The 21,469-nt window shown below is 43.4% G+C and overlaps 1 protein-coding gene across 1 annotated transcript in view; it reads left to right on the forward strand.

Annotated features, from left to right (window-relative positions):
- LOC309552694 (E3 ubiquitin-protein ligase RNF213-like) overlaps positions 1-21,469 on the forward strand; it is a gene marked incomplete at its 5' end in the record, with an annotated part of 1,269,694 nt that overhangs the window by 388,609 nt on the left and 859,616 nt on the right. The window contains one exon of the mRNA XM_082253620.1: positions 18,683-18,847. Coding sequence (XP_082109746.1) covers positions 18,683-18,847 — 165 coding nt within the window. The remainder of the gene's footprint in view (positions 1-18,682; positions 18,848-21,469) is intronic.

The following is a 21,469-nucleotide window of genomic DNA, read 5'->3' on the forward strand; positions in this document are numbered from 1 at the left end:
CATCTAACCATACCTTGTGAACCTAGAAAAAAATGTTTATGTCAGTATGATTTTATGATTCTATATGAAATACCATGAAATGCAATGACATGTTAATCAAGTATAAATTCACACAGGTACATTGAATAATGGGAGCAATATGTAGGGAACTGCTTTCCTTATTATTTCTAAATCAGACTAAATACCTACTAAACAGTAGGAACAAAGGTATCACAAGATTAAAATGTAAGTAAAGGCACCTTTCAATCAGCATGTTTCCACAAAAATTCACAAAAAAATGGAAATATGCCTAATATGTACCCGTAACTTTTTTTTTTTGCTGATGATTATCCATGACAGCATACAGATTGGTTAACTTCACCCCTTAGACTCCATAGGACCAATTCCTAGATACAATCTTTGCCTTGTGGAAGCCTACCTGTTCTGTAACTATGTACTCAACATCCTAAGAAGCAGACTAGGATGGTAATCCTATGCTCCTTGGCAGCATAAAGATAGGAATTACCTAGAAACCAAGGACAATGGTAGGGATGCTGGTCAGACTTACACGGCTTAGGACTTTTTTTGCAAACTGGACTATGGACAATGAGGCTGGATCCAACTGTTAATGGGTCATGAAAGTATGAGCCTATGCATGACTGACCGCTTAGAAACCTCTAGAGCAGGGGTTTTCAACTAGTGTTTCTCCAGAGGATGCTAGGAGTTCATTGAGCAATGAGCAATTTCTGTCTCTCAGATAAGTTCCCACGGACACCATTGATCTTTTAGCTATCTGTAAGGAGCTTATTCTTCCCAATGAGCACAAGTGAAAGCTGCATTTTTCTCACTGACCATTTCAAGGGTAATTTCTCATTATCTGAAGAGGTGAATAAGGTAGGTAATGTCCAATCGAGGTCCAAATTGAATCAGGAAGGTATCGGAGGGTATAAACCTATTCTGGGATATACAGTACTGTAGTACTACTCACCTAGGTATAAAGTTGTAATAGGTTCTTTACAACGCAAAGCTCACAACGCTGAGACCCCTCTTGCTGAAGCAAATGTCAGTTTTTTAGCAAGAAACAGTGATTTAGCTGTCAGGTCTATTAATGAGCTTGAATTTGTAGGTTCAAACAGCTTACTCACAAGAAACACCAATAAAGGTGCGGCAGATCCCATTGAGGGTTTAGGATGCCCTTTCAGAAGCCAAAATATAAAACTGAGGCCCTCATATCATAGGTATACAATTTTATTCTGGGTAACTAGGACCTTAATCTGTGTCAATAGTATTGAATCGTAGTTTGAGTTCCCAAAAGTGTGGAAACTACAGGTTTTGGGACTGTTATGGCAGAATAGCACTAGTTATGTTCCTCTTGAACTACAGCCTCCACAGGAATTAGTATAATAGATGAACTGGAAGGAAGGCATAAGTTAGACAAAAACAAGCAGCTGACAATGCATGTATCCCTACTGCTGGAGGACAAGGGAGCGTGGACATAGAAATTAGTATCTTGTTGGTGAACCCGAGTGCAAGCAGGTCCAGCTCTGGCAGTCCTTGCCTGCTGACTATCTGCAAGAAGATTTGCAAACGGAGAGGTCCCTTTGTTGTTGTCTGCACAATTCCTTTACAAGAAGTTGGCCTTCATGTTCAAATTGCCTGGTAAGTGCTGTATATTGTGTTGAGATTGCAAAGACCAAGATTGGCTCTTTCTTTTTCAGGATTGTTTAACTGTGTGTCCCCTTTGCTGCTTTTGTGTAAGACAGTGATGTCTTGTTGTCCAGCTGTAAAGAGTCTGGCTTTCCCTTAAGTTTGTGACAAAATACTTTGAAAGTGTTCCAGGTTCCAAAACATTAGAGAACAATGACTGAGAGAGAAGATACCATCTTCCCTGTGCTCCTCTCCCTGACATTGGCCCCCCTATCGCTGCAACTTCGCATCTGATGTCACCATCACCTACAAAATGTGCTGAAGGAAATGGCAGTTTGATAAATTTGTTTTTTTTGTCCATTGCCATAAGCTGTTCTTTATGGTTGAGTTATAATTGAAAATATAATGATTTCTTAAAGCAGTCAGGACTCAATTCCTACTATAGACAAAGCCATACATCACCTAACCCTGAATGCCACTGATGAGGAGTGCACGGCTACTGGTGATACCCTATTATAGTTCAGAAGGTATAAAAAGCCAGCACTCCTAATGAGCCTCAATAGTGTATGGAGGCTCAAAAAAAAAAACAAGTGCTGGTTTTTCATATATTTTGAGAACTTGATTCTTGACCAGAGAATTTTTTTCTGTTAAAAGAACCATTGATGATGGAAAAGTGTTAAATTGGGCTTCTAGGTAAATTAGAGGCTGAGTTGGATGAAGTTGACTGGGTTGACTTGATTATCCAACCAAAGCCCTCAGATTCCTAAAGGCTGTTTTCCAGTTGAACATTCCTGTCCTGTGACAAATGCAGGATGTCATCTAGGTAATTAAAGATACAAAGCCATTTCTCTCATAGCAAGGCCATATTTTTGACTAATACCTTGTAGTCCAATGAGGCCTTGAAAGGCCAAAAGGTATGCATATGAACTGCAAATGTGGTCTTTTATTACAAATCAAAGGAGAGGCTTTAAGGATTGATTTATAGGTATGTGGAGATATGCATATTTAAATCGTTAGACATCTGTGAATCCCACTGACTTATTTATTGAAAGCAAGATGAAAGTCTGTCTTAAAATGTTTGATATCGATGTGTCTGTTGAGCTTTTTCAAGTCCAATGCATGTTTCCAATCTCTGTTTTTTTTGAGTGAGAGAAAGACAGGAGAATAACAACTGGAGCTTTGCTGGCTTTCTTTCACTGGAATTAACACCCCCTGTTTTAGCAACATGTGGTTATAAGCAAGGAGGACCTTTGCCCTGAAGTTTGAAGTCCGCAACCTTGTCTTTTCTAAATGTGGATCATTAGAAACTTACCAAAACAGCAATGAATGTCTGTCTGGTATCATGTTTCCCAGCCGAGAATCAGAAAAGTTGTCTTCCCAGACTTATCTAATGTGAGACAGACAAGCCCCCACCAGATGGATCTGGATGGAGAACATTTCAAAAGGTTTTCTGATTATCTTGAAAGGGCACCACACTTTTCACATTCTTCAGGAAAAATGATTAAATGCCCTTAAAATTTTTGAGGTATTCGTATCCAGGCCTTTAGGCTATTGCCTCTTTAAATCTCTGCTGAGGCTGGAGCAGATGCTAAACCTTTCTCTGATGCAAGATTTATCCTGTGAAATAAGGCCCAACCTCAGTGCCTCATTGAGCATATTGCCAAAGAGAGTTTGACCTTAGTATGGTAAACCACACCATTATTGCTTAGAAGTTGGATCGGCAGTCCATGAGCCAAGCAACAGAGCCATCTTAGCCATAATCAAAAGCAAAATGGAATGTGCAGAATATGCAGAATTATCTCTGAAGCCACATCACCCACAAAACTGATTATAGCACTTTCCCTTTACTTTATGGACATCACCCACAAAGTCTTCCAAGATCTTAAGATGAAGGGCTATGATAAAGGCATCTTCATACACATTTGAGCGTACTGCTGTTTCCACATTGTTTGTCCACACCTTGGCTACTGAAGTAAGGTCTATGGCCTCTTCCTAAGGTTACATAGATCTTCTTTGAATCAAGATTGATTCTATGATAACGCACATCTCAAAATATAAAGTATTCTCCAATGTTAGGGTTATATGTCTAGCAAAATGCATAAGAGAAGTCACTACTAGAGAAGGAGACCTTGACCTCTTTCTTATATAACCATTTTATTCCACTGATGTAACTACTACATTGGGCATTAGCAAGGCTGGCCCAAGACACTGTGCTGCCTGGGTCCAAGAATAAAATGCATCCCCACCCCCACCAACAAAAAAAAAAAAAAATCACACCCACCAAAAGGCCCCCTCATCCATTATTTTATATCATGATAATTAAAACTAAAACTTAATTGATCAGGAATTCAGATTTACATGCAATAGTAGCGGTGGTGGGGAGGGGGGGGGGTTCAGTCAGAGGCAGCAGTGGTGGGGGTTCAGACAGAGGCAGCAGTGGTGGTGGGGGGGGGGGTTCAGTCTGAGGCAGCAGTGCTGGTGGTGGTGGGGGGTTTAGTCCAAGGCAGCAGTGGTGGTGGTGGTTGAGTCCGAGGCAGCGGTGGTGGGGGGGGGTTCAGACAGAGGCAGAGGTGGTGGAGAGGTTCAGACAGAGGCAGCAGTGGGGAGGGGGTTCAGACAGAGGCAGCGGTAGTGGGGGGTTTAGACAGAGGCAGCGGTGGTGGGGGAGTTTAGACAGAAGCAGCGGTGGTGGTGAGGGGGTTCAGGCAGAGGTGGTGGGTATGGGATCAGTGGCACTGGCACTTACTTGCTCTCAGTGTCAGTCGTGCCTCCAGTGATGCTTCCCTCAACATGGGGTCTCCTCGCACAGCAGAAAGCTCCTCCCCCTTCTCACTGTTGCCTGTCAACTAGTCAGTTGACTTTCTCCGCCAGTTTCCGCCTCCTGTCCCGACATTGCATCTGTCTGTAGCAAAGGGGGAGCCGCGGAGAGTATGAGCAAGCGGGCAGTCCATTGTATGGGTATGGCTGCGAGTGTTCTACCGACTCCCATCATTACCTCTAACAGCAGCAGCGCCACCCCCCCCCCCCCCACAGTGAAATAAGCAGTGGGGCAGGGCAGGGCACCCACAGTGCTTGGATGTCAATTTGCCGCTCCTCCTAAAGTGCCATCAGGGTCCAATGGACCCAGCAGGACCCATGGTAGGGCCTGCCCTGGGCATTAGTATCATGTATACAAACTAATAGCCACAGTAGCAGCCTTGAGTTTTACATTTTGATAGCAGGTTTGCAGCCTATATTGTAGAAGTGTTCTGGTGGTGGCTATATAGCCATTTGATCACTTCTACTTTTCTCTCTTTTTTTGTTGCTTCCCCTTTCCTCCGACACCCCTTTCTCAGTTCCCAGGTTCACCTGCATCTCCCGGGAGTCCATGACAAAACAATACCCATATTAGGAAAGCAAGCAGGGAGAAAAGGAAAATGTCAAATGCTCTATGATCCCTTGCACACCCACATATGCACATAAACACCCACATACATTACACACTTGCCCATAACTTTTTGAGTATTAACATGCACACTATAAATAAAAGGAATAATTCTACAGCTATCATTTATGGTTATTTGTATGCTGATGACCTGCAATTCACAGTTTTGAGCATAGGTGTGCACAGCCTATTGCATTAGGGTGTGCACCTAAAAGCTCAAACACATATGTGGGTATGTGTATATATACTGACAGTGTCAGTAGGGCAGAGATTGGTGTCAGTAGGGCAGTGGATGGTGTCAGTAGTTTTTATTTGTATTATTTTATTTTTTAAAGTGTTTTTGTTTTTTTAATTTTACAAATTTTTTAGGTGTCCTGTTAGGAGGCTTTGGTGAAATATTAGGGGTTTAAACAGGAGGAATCTACTCCACACAGGGTGATTAGGGTGTGCCCAGGCATATCTGGCACATCCTGTGTGCACTCCTGGTTTTGAGTGTCATAGTTTGTCACTCTGTCACAAGCACACACAGTTTTGAGTCTTGACATTTATGGTATTTATTTAGCTGATTCTGTCTCATCTCCTTATATCTATAAAAATATAGATTTTATAAACAATATACACCAATCTCTTGCAACATAAAAAAAATGCAACTATCACGTTTTTACTCTATAGGTCCTCTGCTTCCTGAAAATATATGTTTTTGGGATTTAATGGGGTTGTAAAGTCAGAAGATTTTTTTTATCTTAAATGAGATGTATGGGATTACATGTTTTTCCCCAGTTATACCTATCTAGGTGGATGCAGCATCCGTCCGATGCTGCATCTGTCCCCTGGCGCCTCTGCACTGAGACTTGAGCGGTCCAACACTGTTGATCACTTAATTCTGACAGCTCCCCGAGCTCATTGCAGCGCTGGGCTGTGGAGAGCTGAGAAGCTGAGCCGGGTGTCGGTCCAGGCACCTGGTGGATCCCGACTCTGTGGTCATGATGACACGGTGCCTGGACTGACATCTGTGACGTCAGCAGAGAGCTGACTTCAGACCGCTCTCTGCTGAAAACGGGTCACAGTAGTGCAGAACGAACTGCACTCCTGTGATCCATAGGAGATGTACAGCCAAACGAGCTTTGGTTGTACATCTCTTTTAATGCATTCCAGGCATTAAGATAAAAAAAAATTGTGTGCAGCAGCTCCCCTCAGCCCCCCTAATACTTACCTGAGCTCCCTATCTATCCAGCGATGTCCAGGAGTGCCTCAGTCATCAGGGACTCTTGCTCCTGATTGGCTGGGACACAGCAGCGGCGCTATTGGTTCCTACTCCTGTCAATCAAATTCAGCCAATCAGGAGAGAGAGGGGGCGGGCCGAACTGCAGCTTTGTGTCTGAATGGACACACGGAGCTGCAGGTCGGCTCGGGTGCCTCCATAGCAAGTTACTTGCTGTGGGGGCACTCAACAGGAGGGAGGGGCCAGGAGCTCCAGTAAGGGACCCGAGAATAGGAGGATCCAGGTTGCTCTGTGCAAAACCACTGCACAGAAGAGGTAAATATAATATGTTTGTTATTTTAATAGGAAAAAAAATGACACTTTACAATCACTTTAAGTACATTTTTATAGATGTAGCACCCTGCAAGCTAGGTGCTAGGTAAAGCATAGTGGGCCTTGGCTGCCTAACAGCAGGGCCATGATTTTTCAGCTAGGCTGTCATGTCTCCCAGGTGTGGCTGCTGAAAGGGGAGTCTCCCCACTGGCTCCATGAGAGGATCCTCATTGGGCAGTGGAGGAAACCCAATCAGTGGCCCATTCAGGCCTGTATCTACCCCAGAAGGCAGATTCTGCCGCAGAGGATTCTGGGAGGGATATAAGTCTGAGGGGAGTACCTGACACAGCGTCTTTGGCGGGAAGCAGAGTCCCAGGAGGGGAAGTACGGCTGTCTCTCCTACTGTCAGAAGGATCGGGTGTCTTGGGCGGCTTGCCTGAGAATCCAGAGAGAGAGCTGAGTTGAGCTGAGCTGCAGAGAGGATCCGGTGTGTCAAGGACCAGTGGAGTAGAGGGGGTCAAGTTTCAGGAAAGCATTCCAAGTTTGTGAGTACTGCAACTGCCCCCGGGGGTCTGCCTAGCTGAGAGGGCCCCACTTCGGTGAAGTTTCAAGGGATCCAGGAGCCAGCTAGCTGTAAAGGGGTTGCCTAGTGAGAGGACCCTGAAGTGCCAGAGGGGGTTGCCTAGTGAGAGGACCCTGAAGTGTCAGAGGGGGTGCCAGCGGTTGAGCCCTGAAGAGTTAAGTGTAAAGTGTGCAGTGTACAGCGTTGAGAGTTGCAGCAGCACAAGCAGTTACAAGGAGCTACCTCAGTAAGTGAAGGGCTGGAGGGAGCTGTTCACCGGACTTTTGAGCTAAACAGAGTGTCAAGAGTCGTGTGTCACTACAGTCCTGGATCTTCTGAGTTAACAAATGAGTTAAAGTCGAAGTTCCAGCACAGTTTCAGTAAAGACAGTATTGTTGAACGTCAATAAGCGCTGGTCGGCATCCAGCTGGCGTCAAGACAGCACTAACAGGCGTTTTTCTACCAAGTGTCCCAGTTAAACCTAAAAGAGCCAGAGGAGTATCCCACTCATTCCCTTCTCCGATCCCCATTATAAAATAAAACAAACAAACCAAAGATGCCGGAGTGGTCATTGTCTCTAACCTCACACTTGGGAACTCAACTTAAATGTGTTGGGAGTGTTACCAGTACTAATGGCAGACCCATATCAGGCCATATGCGTGGAAACATTGCTACATATATAAAAATGTGCATTTTAGCTTGTGTGTGTAAAAGACAAAAAATGGCTCCCACAGCAAAAGGGCAAAAATATATCATTTAGATATAGCTGCCACTTGTCTGATATTATTTCCTTGATCTTAGCCATATAAGAAAAGGTGTTCACTTCTTTTTTCAGATGCTTATAATACACTGGGTTGATTTACTAAAACTGGAGAATGCAAAATCTGGTGCAGCTAAGCATGGTAGCCAATCCGTTTCTAACTTCATTTTTTTTTTTTTTCAGTTACAGTTTTAGTAAATTAACCACAGTTTTAGTAAATCAACCTCAGTACTTTTTCTTCAGCTGGTTTTCCTGGTCCTCCCAATTGACTGCCTGTACATAAGACTGTATGAGACAAAACTCAAAATACAAAGGTATTTGAAGCAGGACTGGAAGAGTCACTTTGGCCTTTCTCTAAATGCTATGGATCCTCAGGAAGCATACATAGGTGTGCGCAGCTTATTGGATTAGGGTGTGCACTCCAAAGCTCAAACACACATACCTTTCTCTGCAGCCTCAGCTGCACTGGACAGGGAATGCATGGAGAGTGCTCTGTGTTGAGCAGCTTCGTGTTCATTCACAAATGGAAGCATAGTAAACATAGTTGTCTATGCTTCAGTTATGAATAAATACACAAAGTGAGTGTGTACACTGTGTTCATTTAGAAAAGGAAGGCACTGGTAAATTACATATTTACTAGCCCCCTCCCACACTATCCTGAAGCATCTTCTACATAGCTAGGGGGGGGGGGGAAGAGAGGAGGGAAGCTAGCAGCACTGCAGGGCAGGGAGGCAGAGGGGGAGGGGGGGCAAACAGGGGCAAGCCCGGGCAGTAGGTGGAATCGGCACCACACATAGTGATTTGGGTGTGCCCAGGAACTCCTGGCACACCCCCTGCGCACGCCTATGGAAGCATAGTCAAGGGTTGAGAAACCAACTTTTAAACCAACTGGGTGCTGAGAAGCCCATAGCTGTGACGCTGACTGCTAGGTGATCAGCTGCTAAGGGCAAGACATGGCTTAAGCAGACAGTTATAAAGGGTCTGCGCCAGCTAAGACTGGGAAGACCTCCAGCAGAATGTAACAACTTTTCTGATCAGTGAAACTACTACCACATTGTCTGCCTCTCTGTCTTGTGCCACCTCTATGAGAGAGGTATGATTTTTGTGGTGCTGGTGGGGGGGACAGGGACTGCTCCCAAAAGCCTGCCTTTAGAATGATTTACCAGGAAAACAGGATAGGAGTGAGGATGTATGTGATCAGCCTTCACTTTAAAACAATCACCAAGAGCTGGCTTCTCCCTCTTACGCCTCCTGGTGCACAAACTTCATGCCTGATCAGAGAATGGATGAGAACATAATCTCCAACCAACGTCTGGGCTATTTAGCCAGCCCTAAGGCCCAGCAAGTAGAAATATAGTGCAGAAGCACATAACTCTACTATATATACTATGACACTGATTAAACTATGTATAGGTTCTATAACTAACTGTTTTTTTTTTCTTGAGCTTTGTTGGGGGCATTCTAGAAAAGAAAGGATATCTAATCTATAGATTATACTGAGCACTTACTGAAAAAACTATTTATTTATTTACTTATTTATTGTGCAATAATTAGTTCATAATTACCAATGTAACAATGGGCTCCATTCACAAAGCAATATTTTCCCCTTTAAAATTTGCAGTAAAATACCTCATAGCCTTTTTCAAAAAGTTTTTTGGCATTCACAAAAAAGCTAAGAAAAAAAAATAAGACAAGTGGTATTTAATCTAAATATGCTGTATTTATCTCATGAAACCATGTGGCATTCTATCTCATGTCATATCCAGTGGGTTGGATACAGTGGAAAAGAATTAGAACCCCTGACAGTTTTTATTGCTAATAAAGATGTAAAATGGTTTAACCACTTGCCTTCTGTGCACTTAAACACCCTTCCCATCCAGGCCAATTTTTAGCTTTCAGTGCTGTCACACTTTGACTGACAATTGCGCGGTCATGCTACACTGTACCCATATGAAATTTTTATCATTTTTTTCACACAAATAGAGCTTTCTTTTGGTGTTATTTAATCATCTCTGGGTTTTTTATTTTTTACAAAAAAAAAGAATAAAGACAGAAAATTTTGAAAAAAAAAAAAGTTTTTCTTATTTTCTGCAAGTAAATTTTGAAAATAAATTTTTCTCCTTCACTGATGTGCGCTGATGAGGCGGCACTGATGGGCACTGATAGGCTGCACTGATGGGCACTGATGAGGTGGCACTTATGGGCACTGATGAGGTGGCACTTATGGGCACTGATAAGGTGGCACTTATGGGCACTGATGAGGAGGTACTAATATGCCGCACTGATGAGCACTGATAGGCGGCATTGATAGGCGGCACTGATAGGCGGCACTGATAGGCGGCACTGATGAGCACTGATAGGCGGCACTGCTAGGCACTGAGAGGTGGCACTGAGAGGTGGCACTGCTGGGCACTGAGAGGCGGCACTGACGGGCGGCACTGACGGGCGGCACTGATGGGCACTGATAGGAGGCACTGATGGGCACTGGCGGATGGCACTGATGGACACTGACGGGTGGCACTGATGAGCACTGATGGGCAGCACTGATGAGCACTGATGGGCAGCACCATCAGTGCCCACACTCAGTGCCCATAGTGCTGCCAGTCAGTGCTCATCAGTGCCTAGATGAGCAGGCACTGATGGGCACTGACTGGCAGCACTATAGGCACTGATTGTGGGCATTGATGGGGGCACTGATGGCGGGCACTGTGGGCACTGATGGGGGGGCAATTTGTGTTTTTTTTTTTACCTTTAGTAATCAGGGCACTGGTGATCAGTGCCCTGATTACATTGCTGTGTGTCCCCGGTGCTGTGAGGCTCCCCCTCCTTCCTCACACTGCAGTCTCTGTGTGAGGAAGGAGCGCGGGCGATGAGAGATGATCTCATATTTTTACATATGAGATCATCTCTCATCTCTCGGGAGTCTTTCTGGGAGGCCGTTTAAAAACGGCCTCCCGAAAATTCAAGTCCGCGCTGCAGCCGTATATAGGCTGTAGCGCAGATGCGAGGTAGTTAACCACTTTAAGACTGGAAGTATTTGCCCCCTTAATGACCAGGCCCCTTTTTCAACTTGGCACTGCGTGAATTTAACTGACAATTGCGCGGTCGTGTGATGCTGTACTCAAACAAAATTTACGTCCTTTTTTCTCCACAAATAGAGCTTTCTTTTGGTGGTATTTGATCACCTGTGCGATTTTTATTGTTTGCGCTATACACAAAAAAAGAGCGACGATTCTGAAAAAAAAAAATCAATATTTTTCACATTCTGCTATATAACATTCCCCAGAAAAAAAAATTAAAATCAAAATTTTTTTTAACATTTTATGCCAATTTGTTTTCTGCTACATATTTTTGGTAAAAAAAAAAATCACAATAAGCGTATTTTGATTGGTTTGCGCAAAAGTTATTGCGTCTACTAACTACGGGAAAGATTTATGTAATTTTTATTGTTTTTTTTTTTTTATAATAGTACGGGCGGTGATCTGCGATTTTTTGCGGGACTGCGACATTGCGACGGACAGATCGGACCCCTAACTGACATTTTTGACACTTTTGGGGGTACCAGTGACATTACTACAGTAATCAGTGCTAAAAATATGCACTGTTACTGTAATAATGTCATTGGCAGGGAAGGGGTTAACCCTGTGGGTGATCAAGGGGTTAAATGTGAGCCTGGGGGGGGTGATTCTAACTATGGGGGGGGGTGGCTTCTGAAATGACCATAGAGACGTGATCCTATATAGAAGGATCACATGGGCTCTATGATCATTCCAGGGAGAAGAACAGTCAGCTGTGTTTACAACAGCCGACTGTCCTTCTCTCTCAGCGGGGAGCGATCCCGGGTGTCAGGCGGCAATCGTAACCGCCTGACCTGTGCATCGGCTTCCCCACTGCTGACTGGGGGCGGGAGCACGCCGCCAGTGGCGCATGCTCGCCCCCTAGCTCCCTGCTCGCGACCGCCGTACAGTTACGCAGATTCGCGCAGGAGCGGCTGCCTGCCACAGTACATCTGCGGCGGGCGGTCGTAAAGAGGTTAAACTGTAGAAATAGACCAACTTTCTAAGTCAGTGTTGTCCCTGCAGCATAAGAATTAATTCAAAAGAAAAAAAGGTGACTAGAATACTAGTTAAAGGAAAGCTGCTTTCACAGGACACAGGTGGTGTATAAAAACAGCTAAGTTAACTTAGGTAAATAAAAAATATCTTTCTAAATGTCAAATATTGAAAGAAAATAGTATAAAAAAATCACACACATATATAAATACAATTCTTCTACAACATTGTCTTTTTTTAATATACAGGTGCATCCCATAAAATTAAAATATCATCAAAAAGTTAATTTATTTCAGTGATTCAATTCAAAAAGTGAAACTCAAATATTTTATATTGACGCATTACACACAGAGTGATATATTTCAAGTGTTTCTTTCTTTTAATTCTGATGATTATGGCTTACAGCTAGTGAAAACCCAAAATTCAGTGTAGCACTACTCCCTTGGGAGTGCTGGTGGTTACGGGTTCCCATGGGTTACCCATAGCAACAACTTGACAATATAGCATATTCAAAGTACTCGGCTCAGTCAGAAAACAGTCTAGGGTTTTTTTTGTTGTTGTTGTTTTATTTGAGAACTTGGATAGGAGAAGGGATGAGTAGGATACTCCAACTGTATAAACTATGCACAATTGCTGGGACTTCTATATAACACTGAGTGTGGCAAGGCCGCTGTTTCACCTTGCCACTTTAGTGAAGAAGAAATACTGAACTGTACTGCACTGTGAATCACTCTGCAGGGTCCTACTTGGCACCCCTTTTGTCCCTAATCTTCAGGGTTCGGAACCTGGCACCCCCTTTACTCTAAAACTATGTGTGAGCTGGCCCCTCGATCCTCTGACTTCACTGGAGTGGTCTCCCTTCCTGGGCAGACCCTTTGGCAAGTCTCCTGGTACTCACGGACACTCTTTTTCCTGGAAGACTCTGCCAGCAGCTCCACTGTCAGCTGTACTGGATCCTCTGCGACTCAGCTCCATACCTGGTTCACTAGGCTGACTGCCTAAGACCACTTTCTTCATGCAGCAGGAGGAGAGACCAGCCATCAGCCTCCTCCTGGGACTCTGCTTCCTGCCAAAAACGCCCTGTTACATGTCCCCCCGGCTTTAATGAGCAATCTCAGGATGCACTTCAAGAGTGCCCTCCCACTGGGACTCCCACAAAAGCCGATGTGTCACTGGTCAGGTTTCCTCCACTGTCCAACAGGCTCCTCTATTTGATGCAGTGGGGACACACCCTTAGACCCAGTGAATCACACCTGGGAACATGCAACAGGCAACCTAATAGATCAAGCTCCGCTGATAGGCAGATGGAGCATACAATACTTTGAACCTAGCACCAAACTAGGAGGGTGCTACATCAGTATCTCAGAAAATTAGATTACATATGACCAATAAAAAAAAAAAAAGGATTTTTAAAACAGAAATGTAAAAAAGTATGTCCATGTACAGAATAGTATGTACTCAATAGTTGGTTGGGGCTCCTTTTGCATGAAATACTGCATTAATGCAGCGTAGCATGGAGGCGATCAGACTGTTGCACTAATGTGATACCATGATCATTAAACCAGGTATTGGTACTTTTGGCAGTGTGAGCAGGTGCCAAGTCCTGCTAGAAAATGAATTCAGCATCTCCATCAATGTGGTCAGCAGAGGGAAGCATGAAGTGCTCAAGAATTTCCTGGTAGAGGGCTGCACTGACTTTGGACTTGATAAAACACAGTGGACCAACACCAGCAGATGATGTGGCTCTGCCAAAAGTGCCAATGCCAACCTGGTTTAATGATCATGGTAGCACTGTGCTTGAATGGCCAGCAAACTCGCCCGACCTAAACCCCATAGAGAATCTGTGAAGTATTGTCAAGAGGAAGATGAGACACACCAGACCCAACAATGCAGATGAGCTGAAAGCCACTATCAGAGAAACCTTGGCTTCCATATCACCTCAGCAGTGCCACAGGCTGATTGCCTCCATGCCACACCACATTGATGCAGTTTTCATGCAAAAGGAGCCCTGAGCAAGTATTCAGTGCATACTATACTGTACATGGATATACCTTTCAGGAGGCCAACATTTCTGTATTAAAAATCCTTTTTTTTATTTTCTTATGTAATATTCTAATGTTCTGAGATACTGAATTTTGGGTTTTCACTAGCTGTAAGCCATAATCATCAAAATTAAAAGAAAGAAATGCTTGAAATCTATCATTCTGTTTGTAACGCATCTATATAAAATTTATGAGTTTCACTTTTTGAATTGAATTACTGAAATAAATGAACTTTTTGATGATAATCTAATTTTATGAGATGCACCTGTATATACAGTGGTGATCAAAAGTTTGGGCACCCCACGTAAAAATTTGTATTAATGTGCATAAAGAAGCCACGGAAAGATGGCATCAAATTACAGATTAGACATTCTTATAATATGTCAACAAAAGTTAGATTTTATTTCCATCATTTACACTTTCAAAATAACAGAAAACAAAAAAACGGCGTCTGCAAAAGTTTGGGCACCCTGCAGAGTTAATATCTTGTACTGCCCCCTTTGGCAAGTATCACAGCTTGTAAACGCTTTTGGTAGCCAGCCAAGAGTCTTTCAATTCTTGTTTGAGGTATCTTTGCCCATTCTTCCTTACAAAAGTCTTCCAGTTCTTTTAGATTTCTGGGCTCTCTGTCACGCACTGCTCTTTTAAGGTCTATCCATAGATTTTCAATTATGTTGAGGTCAGGAGATTGTGAAGGCCATGGCAAAACCTTCAGTTTACGCCTCTTGATGTAATCCCCCGTTGATTTCGAGGTGTGTTTAGGATCATTATCCATTTGTAGAAGCCATCCTCTCTTTAACTTCCACCCTTTCACAGATGGCATCAAGTTACCATCCAAAATTTGCTGAAATTTTATTGAATCCATTTTTCCTTCTACTCGTGAGATGTTTCCTGTGCCATTGGCTGCAATACAAGCATGATTGATCCACCCCCATGCTTAACAGTTGGACAGAGGTTCTTTTCATTAAATTCTGTGCCCCTTCTTCTCCAAACATACCTTTGCTCATTCCGGCCAAAAAGTTCAATTTTAACCTCATCGGTCCACAGAACTTGTTTCCAAAATGCATCAGGCTTGTCTATATGTTCATTTGCAAAGATCAAACGCTGATTTTTGTGGTGAGGACATAGAAGAGGTTTTCTTCTGATGACTCTTCCATGAAGACCATATTTGTACAAGTATCTCTTTATAGTGGAAGAGTGTCCCACAACTCCAGTGTCTGCCAGAACTTTCTGGAGGGATTGTGCAGTCAAACGTGGGTTTTGAATTGTTTTTCTCACAATCCTGCGAGCTGTTCTGTCTGATATTTTTTTTGGTCTTCCAGATCTTGCTTTAACTTCCACTGTTCCTGATGACTGCCATTTCTTAATTACATTCCGAACAGAGGATATTGACATCTGAAAATGCTTTGCTACCTTCTTATAGCCTTCTCCAACTTTGTGAGCGTCAACTATTTTCAATTTCAGTTTTCTAGACAACTGCTTTGAAAATCCCATGGTGCTGATTGTTGGGGCAAGGTCAGATGAGTCTGGGCATTTAAAACCTTTGAGATTGACATCACCTGGTCTTCCCAGACGATGATTGAGAACAATCCATGACACTGGCAGGTCTCAGTTTTGCAAAGGGGGCAGTGCATGCTATAAATTCTGCAGGGTGCCCAAACTTTTGCAGATGCCATTTGTTTGTTTTCTGTAATTTTGAAAGTGTCAATGATGGAAATAAAATCTAACTTTTGTTGACATATTATAAGAATGTCTAATCTGTAATTTGATGCCTTTTGGAGATTTTTCCATCTTTCCTTGGCTTCTTTATGCACATTAATACAAATTTTTACCTGGGGTGCCCAAACTTTCGATCACCATTGTATGTGTGTGATTTGTGATACTATTTTCTTTCAATATTTGACATTAAGTGCCGTTTCACATTAGTGCGATCACAGAGATCGCATGTAATTCGGAGCGCACTGCTCCTAAATTACATGCGATCTCTGTGCGGTGCAAATTTCAGCCATACAGTTTGTATGGCTGAATTTGCACCGCAATCGCACTAAACACGCACATGACCCTTTTTTTTATCCACAGCAGAATCGGATCGCATGGTGGTTCACACTAGTGCGATCTGATTCTGTGTGAACTTGCAGATCGCACTGCGATATGCGATCTCAACTGGGGGTGTCGTTAACTTTTAATTGACACCCCCTGCGTATAGCATATGGCAGTGTGAACTGCCAGGGGTGCGGATGCGATGCTAGAACACGCTGCATATTCGCAGCGTTCCCGCATTGCAGAAGTGTGAACCGGGACTTAGAAAGATAAATTGTGTTTACTTAAAGTAATACTAAAGTCTTGTGTTTTTTTTTCTTTCTTTCAAAATAACAAACATGTTATACTTACCTGCTCTGTGCAGTTGGTTTTGCACACAGCAGCCCAGATCCTCCTCTTCTTGGGTCCATCACCATCTCTCTCAGCTCCTTCCTCCTGTTGAGTGCCCCCACAGCAAGTAGCTTGCTATGGGGGCACCCAAGCCGAACCTCAGCTCTGTGTGTCCATTCAGACAGGAAACTGCTGTTCGCGCCCCTCTCCCTTTGAGTGGCTAACTGACGTTGATTGACAGCAGCAGGAGACAATGGCGCCACTGCTGTGTCTCAGCCAATCAGGATGGAAAGTCCCGGATGGCTGAGGCACTCGTGCACATCGCTGGACCAAGATGGGGCTCAGGTAAGTATTAGGGGGGCTGAGGATGGCTCCTGGACACAGAAGGCTTTTTATCTTAATTCATAGAATACATTAGGATAAAAAAAAACCTTCTCCCTTTACAACCACTGTAAAGTATAACTAAAGGTAAAACTTTTTTTTTTCAGTTTCGGATTAGGTTTTTATTGCTGTCTGTGGCTCCATTAGGGAGATTCACCCTCTCTATTTGTCCTCCTGTTCACCTTTATCATTGAGGCCGGGTTCACACAGATCTGACTGCGGTTTGTGTTAACCGTTTCAGGGGCAAAATTTTCTCTGAATTCGCACCTGAACCGGACCCAAAAATGCACAGGACCATTTTTAAATATGCACCACAGCCGCTCCGGACATGTGTGAACCAGCTCCATTGAAAGCCGGTCACACTCACGTTATGCGAATTGGATGCGGTGTTAAACGCATCCAATTCGCATATATGTGAACCCGGCCTAAAAGTGAAATGAAAAGAAAACTTTTTTTTCATTTTGAATAAAGTAAGGGAGGGTTATAACACCTGACAGTTTTTTTTATTTTTTTTTACCATCTGTGTCCCCATTGGAAGATGTCCCCTCTATTATTTTTCTGGGGACAACCCAAAATTTGGGATTTTCTTTTACTTACACTTTCACAGGACAAAATAGAGAGGGGGAATCTCTCTATCACAGGCAGGTGTTCTAATTAATCTTCACTCTATCCAAAAGTAAAAAAAAATATATTTTCTTTTAGTTATTCTTGAAGCAAAATCAACCCCAATATGTTCCTTATATCCATATTTAGGTTCCTATGCATTACTGTTGAGGGAACTGATCCAAAAAGACAGAAACTACTTAAAATTGGCTATTATATTTTTACATTCCTTTAATACCGCATGCCTGGACCATTACCTAAATACCGCATGCATTTAATTATTTATTCCCTCCTGTGAATTGAATTTAACGCCTTTTTATGCGGTATTTACAGAGAGTTCTTAGCATTTTGCAATAATACCACAAAATTGTGTAGTGAATTGACAGTTTCAGGATCGAATGCGATATTTAGGCAAAATGTGTCCAGACACCTACATACCCCATGCAAGTTGCTTTTGTGAATGGAGCCCAATGTTTGGCCCATACCTCCTTGTTTTTTTATTTTTCCAAAAGATGCTTTGTTGCTGTAAAATGGATGATTGTGGGGCCAGAGATACAATCGGGTACCTTTTGGAGCCTAATGTGCTTGAATAATCTTAAACCTGTTAGAAAAATGTAAATGTTTCTTTTTAAAGGCCACAAATATTTAACTTTCCTGCCATCTCTGCCATAATTTTTTTGCTTTATTGAAGGTACATCTCTGCCTGAAGAATCTTCAGAATCTGACAGCTCCAGGAGACTCCTGGTTCCCCGCTGCACTCTGTAGTTCATCCTTCCCACCCCTACTTCAGTACTGTGGTGGCATACGGACTGACAGACCAAACCTCTGAGCAGAGCACAGAACCAGGCATCCAATACACACATAAGTGACAGATTTAGAAAATTCTTCAGACAGTGATATCTGTTCAATAAAGTAGATTGCCTTTACTTATCTAATGATATAATCATATGTGTGAGCATAGAGTGTTCCGGTTGTGCCTGGGCACATCCTAAACACCCCATGTGTCACATATTCCCCCTGCTGTCTTGGTCCCTATGTCATTTACTGGCCCCTTCCTTTTGTGAATAACCACAGTGAGTGATCAGTACCAATCACTCACTGTGTTCATATATAACTGAAGAATAGTAAACTGTGTTATACACACACACACACACGTGTTTGAGCTTTGGGGATGCACACCCTAATGCAATAGGCTACGCACACCTATGAATGACATACATTTTTGCTGAAGCCAGAGTTACTGGCTGCTGGAGAAAGGTGCAATTGTTTACTTTGCTACTTTAAAAATGGCTGAGTGGTGTTCTTTATCATTTATGGTTTTTCTACAGATTACCACAGACAGTGTGCTGCATTTGCAGCTACCAGTGACTGGAGACGACATTCAGAACATGCGTTATTACACACTGGAGGACCTGAAGGAATTACTCAATAAACTTATGCTTATGTCTGGAAAAGGTGATCAGGGAAATCTGGAAGTTGTCAAGTTTTCAGAGGTAAAGACAATGCGAACAAAGACATTGCCTAAGATGTACATTTAACTTCCAGATAACTTAGGATTGTCCGTTTATCAGCATCTGTGTTTTAACACAAATCTTAGTGTAAAACCGATGCAAATACTCATATTTACATGTACATAAGATATGGGCAGCAGCTTTGGCAAATAGTCAGAACATACTATACATAACCCATAAAGACTGGCATATGTATAAAATATCTCTCAAATAAAGTGTAGCACCACTGATTTGGTACCAAGGTTCTTTCCCAAGAAAGGCACTAGCAGCCACGCAGACAGTCTCAGTACTCCTCCAGCTCAATGATCAGTCTGGGGACATTCTTTTTGATGCTTTATTGAAAAAAAAATTGAACTTGGATGGGTGTAGGGTAACCATGAGATACTCCAGCAACGTTAGGTAGTAACCTGAGGACACCTATCTTCCTCCTAAATATTCTTAGCACAGTCCTTGCAGCAGCAAATAATGGGCTGAGCTACACAGGAACACCATTAACAATGTCCACTTTTACGTACAAGCTGACCCAGACGCAAAAAGGACAGCAGCAGCACACAGTCACTGGAATCTCACACACTGGTCTCAGTAATGTCTTTGGATAGTTGAATACCTCCTCCCAGTATCTACCAGACACATCTCCTGTGATTTCTCCAGACCAGACCCCAAGAAGAAGTCCCTCATCAGGCCCAGCAAAGTTCAGTAGAAGAGGCCCCCCAGCTAGCATAGCGGGGACCCCAATGAGAAGTAGAAAACATAGTTGTCAAGCGTCTGTGGTAGTGAGCCTTTGTAGATCACCAACTCGGGGTTCCCCAGGGCGCAGAGTCTAAGCCCCAGCCTGCTTCTTCATTAGAGCTGCTGATGGTGGAAATGGACTTGCAGCAAGCTTGAACCAGGTCGTGGCCCCCAGGTGCACCCAGCTGAGGATGCGGAGACCACATGTGTGTGCAGAGTACAAGCAGCAGGAGGCAACAGGAAATTCAGGAGACAAGCCGAGGTCAGGGCAGACAACGAACAAGCATAGAGGGTAAATAAGGATACACAGGTAACAAGTGAACAGGAGCTCAGAGAACTGTAAAGTTGCTCAGGCAATGTAGGTTACACTGAGCACTTATATAGGCAAGAAAACTAGGAGGCAGGCCAAGTGATGGAAGGAAAGGAAATAAAAAGCCCACAGAATAGCAGGCGATGCTTATAGGTGAGCACAGCCAAACCACACATGTGAAAGGAATTAGGGTAGAAGCACTGCAGCAAGGAGGTAAAAATACACAAACAGGAAAGTGCAGGATAACTTGTAACAGTACCCCCCCCCCTCTAATGAAATCTCCCCACTTGTTTAGGGACAGGCTTGAGAGGAAACTTCTGATGAAAAAGTTTCACCAAACAAGGTGCAGAAACTTCAGTGGAAGGAATCCAACTCCTCTTCTCAGCACCATATTGCTTCCAGTCAATTAGATATAAAAGTCTCCCCCTGGATAATTTGAAATCCAAGATTTGCTCGATTTCATACTGATCAAAGGTACTGACTGTTAGAGAAGGATGACGAAGCCTATTGATGATGTTCTGCCTCAGGAGAGAAACATAAACAACGTTAGGGATTCTTAGATGTAAAGGGAGACAGAGCTTGAAAGCGACAGGGTTAACCTGGCAAGGAATTGTAAAGGGATCAATAAAATGGGGAGCAAATTTCATAAGAGGTACTCAGAGATGGATATTCTTGGTAGAGAGCAAAACCTTGTCACCAGTAGGAAATTTCGGACTCACAAGGCGATTACGATCTGCAGCTACTTTGTACATGGAAGCTGCCAGATGTAAATTCTTGGAAACATCTGCCCAGATGAGATTGAAAGATCGTTGCATCTCTGCAACCGCAGGCACCGCAGCAGAGATGGGAACAGGAAATGGTGAAGAAGGATGGCGACCATACACAGTAAGAAAAGGAGACTCATCAGAGCTGGCATTAGTCTGGTAATTTAGGGAAAATTCTGCCCAGGGTAAAAGGTCCTGATGGGCAAAAATGAAGGCACGAAGATGCAGTTTCACATTCTGGTTGACCCCTTTCAGTTTGTCCAGATCAAATTGACTGCAGATGAAAGGCTGAGGAGAAGTCCAACTTGATTCCAAAGGATGTAGCCAGAGCCCTCCAAAAGCAGGCTGTAAGATGAACTCCTCTATCAGAGTCAATGTGCAAGGGAATATCATAAAGACAAAAGATTTCCTTAACAAAGATGGAAGCCAAAGTGACAGTAGAGGGTAGAGGGTTGTCCTGGAAGTGGAGTTTAAGTGGCACATTTTAGAAAACCTGTCCACAACCACCCAGATAACAGTAGAGCCTGCTTGGGGGGGGGGGGGGGTAATTCAGAGATAAAATGCACAGGGATGCAACGCCAAGGTACATCTGGAACAGGTAAAGGTAAAAGGAGACCTGCTGGAGCAAATGCGAAGGACTTATTCTGCACACAAATGGAGCAAGCCTGGACATTATCTTCAAAATCCTTCTGAAGTGAGGGCCACCAGTAGTAACCCTGCAGGAAGGCACAGGTACGTTGCACACCAGAATGTCCTGAGAGTTTAGAGTAATGTGCACATTGGAGCGAAGGGAGGGCACCA

This window comes from Pelophylax lessonae, assembly GCF_965119305.1.
Source record: "Pelophylax lessonae genome assembly, chromosome: 4".
In the NCBI taxonomy this organism is placed as follows: domain Eukaryota; kingdom Metazoa; phylum Chordata; class Amphibia; order Anura; family Ranidae; genus Pelophylax; species Pelophylax lessonae.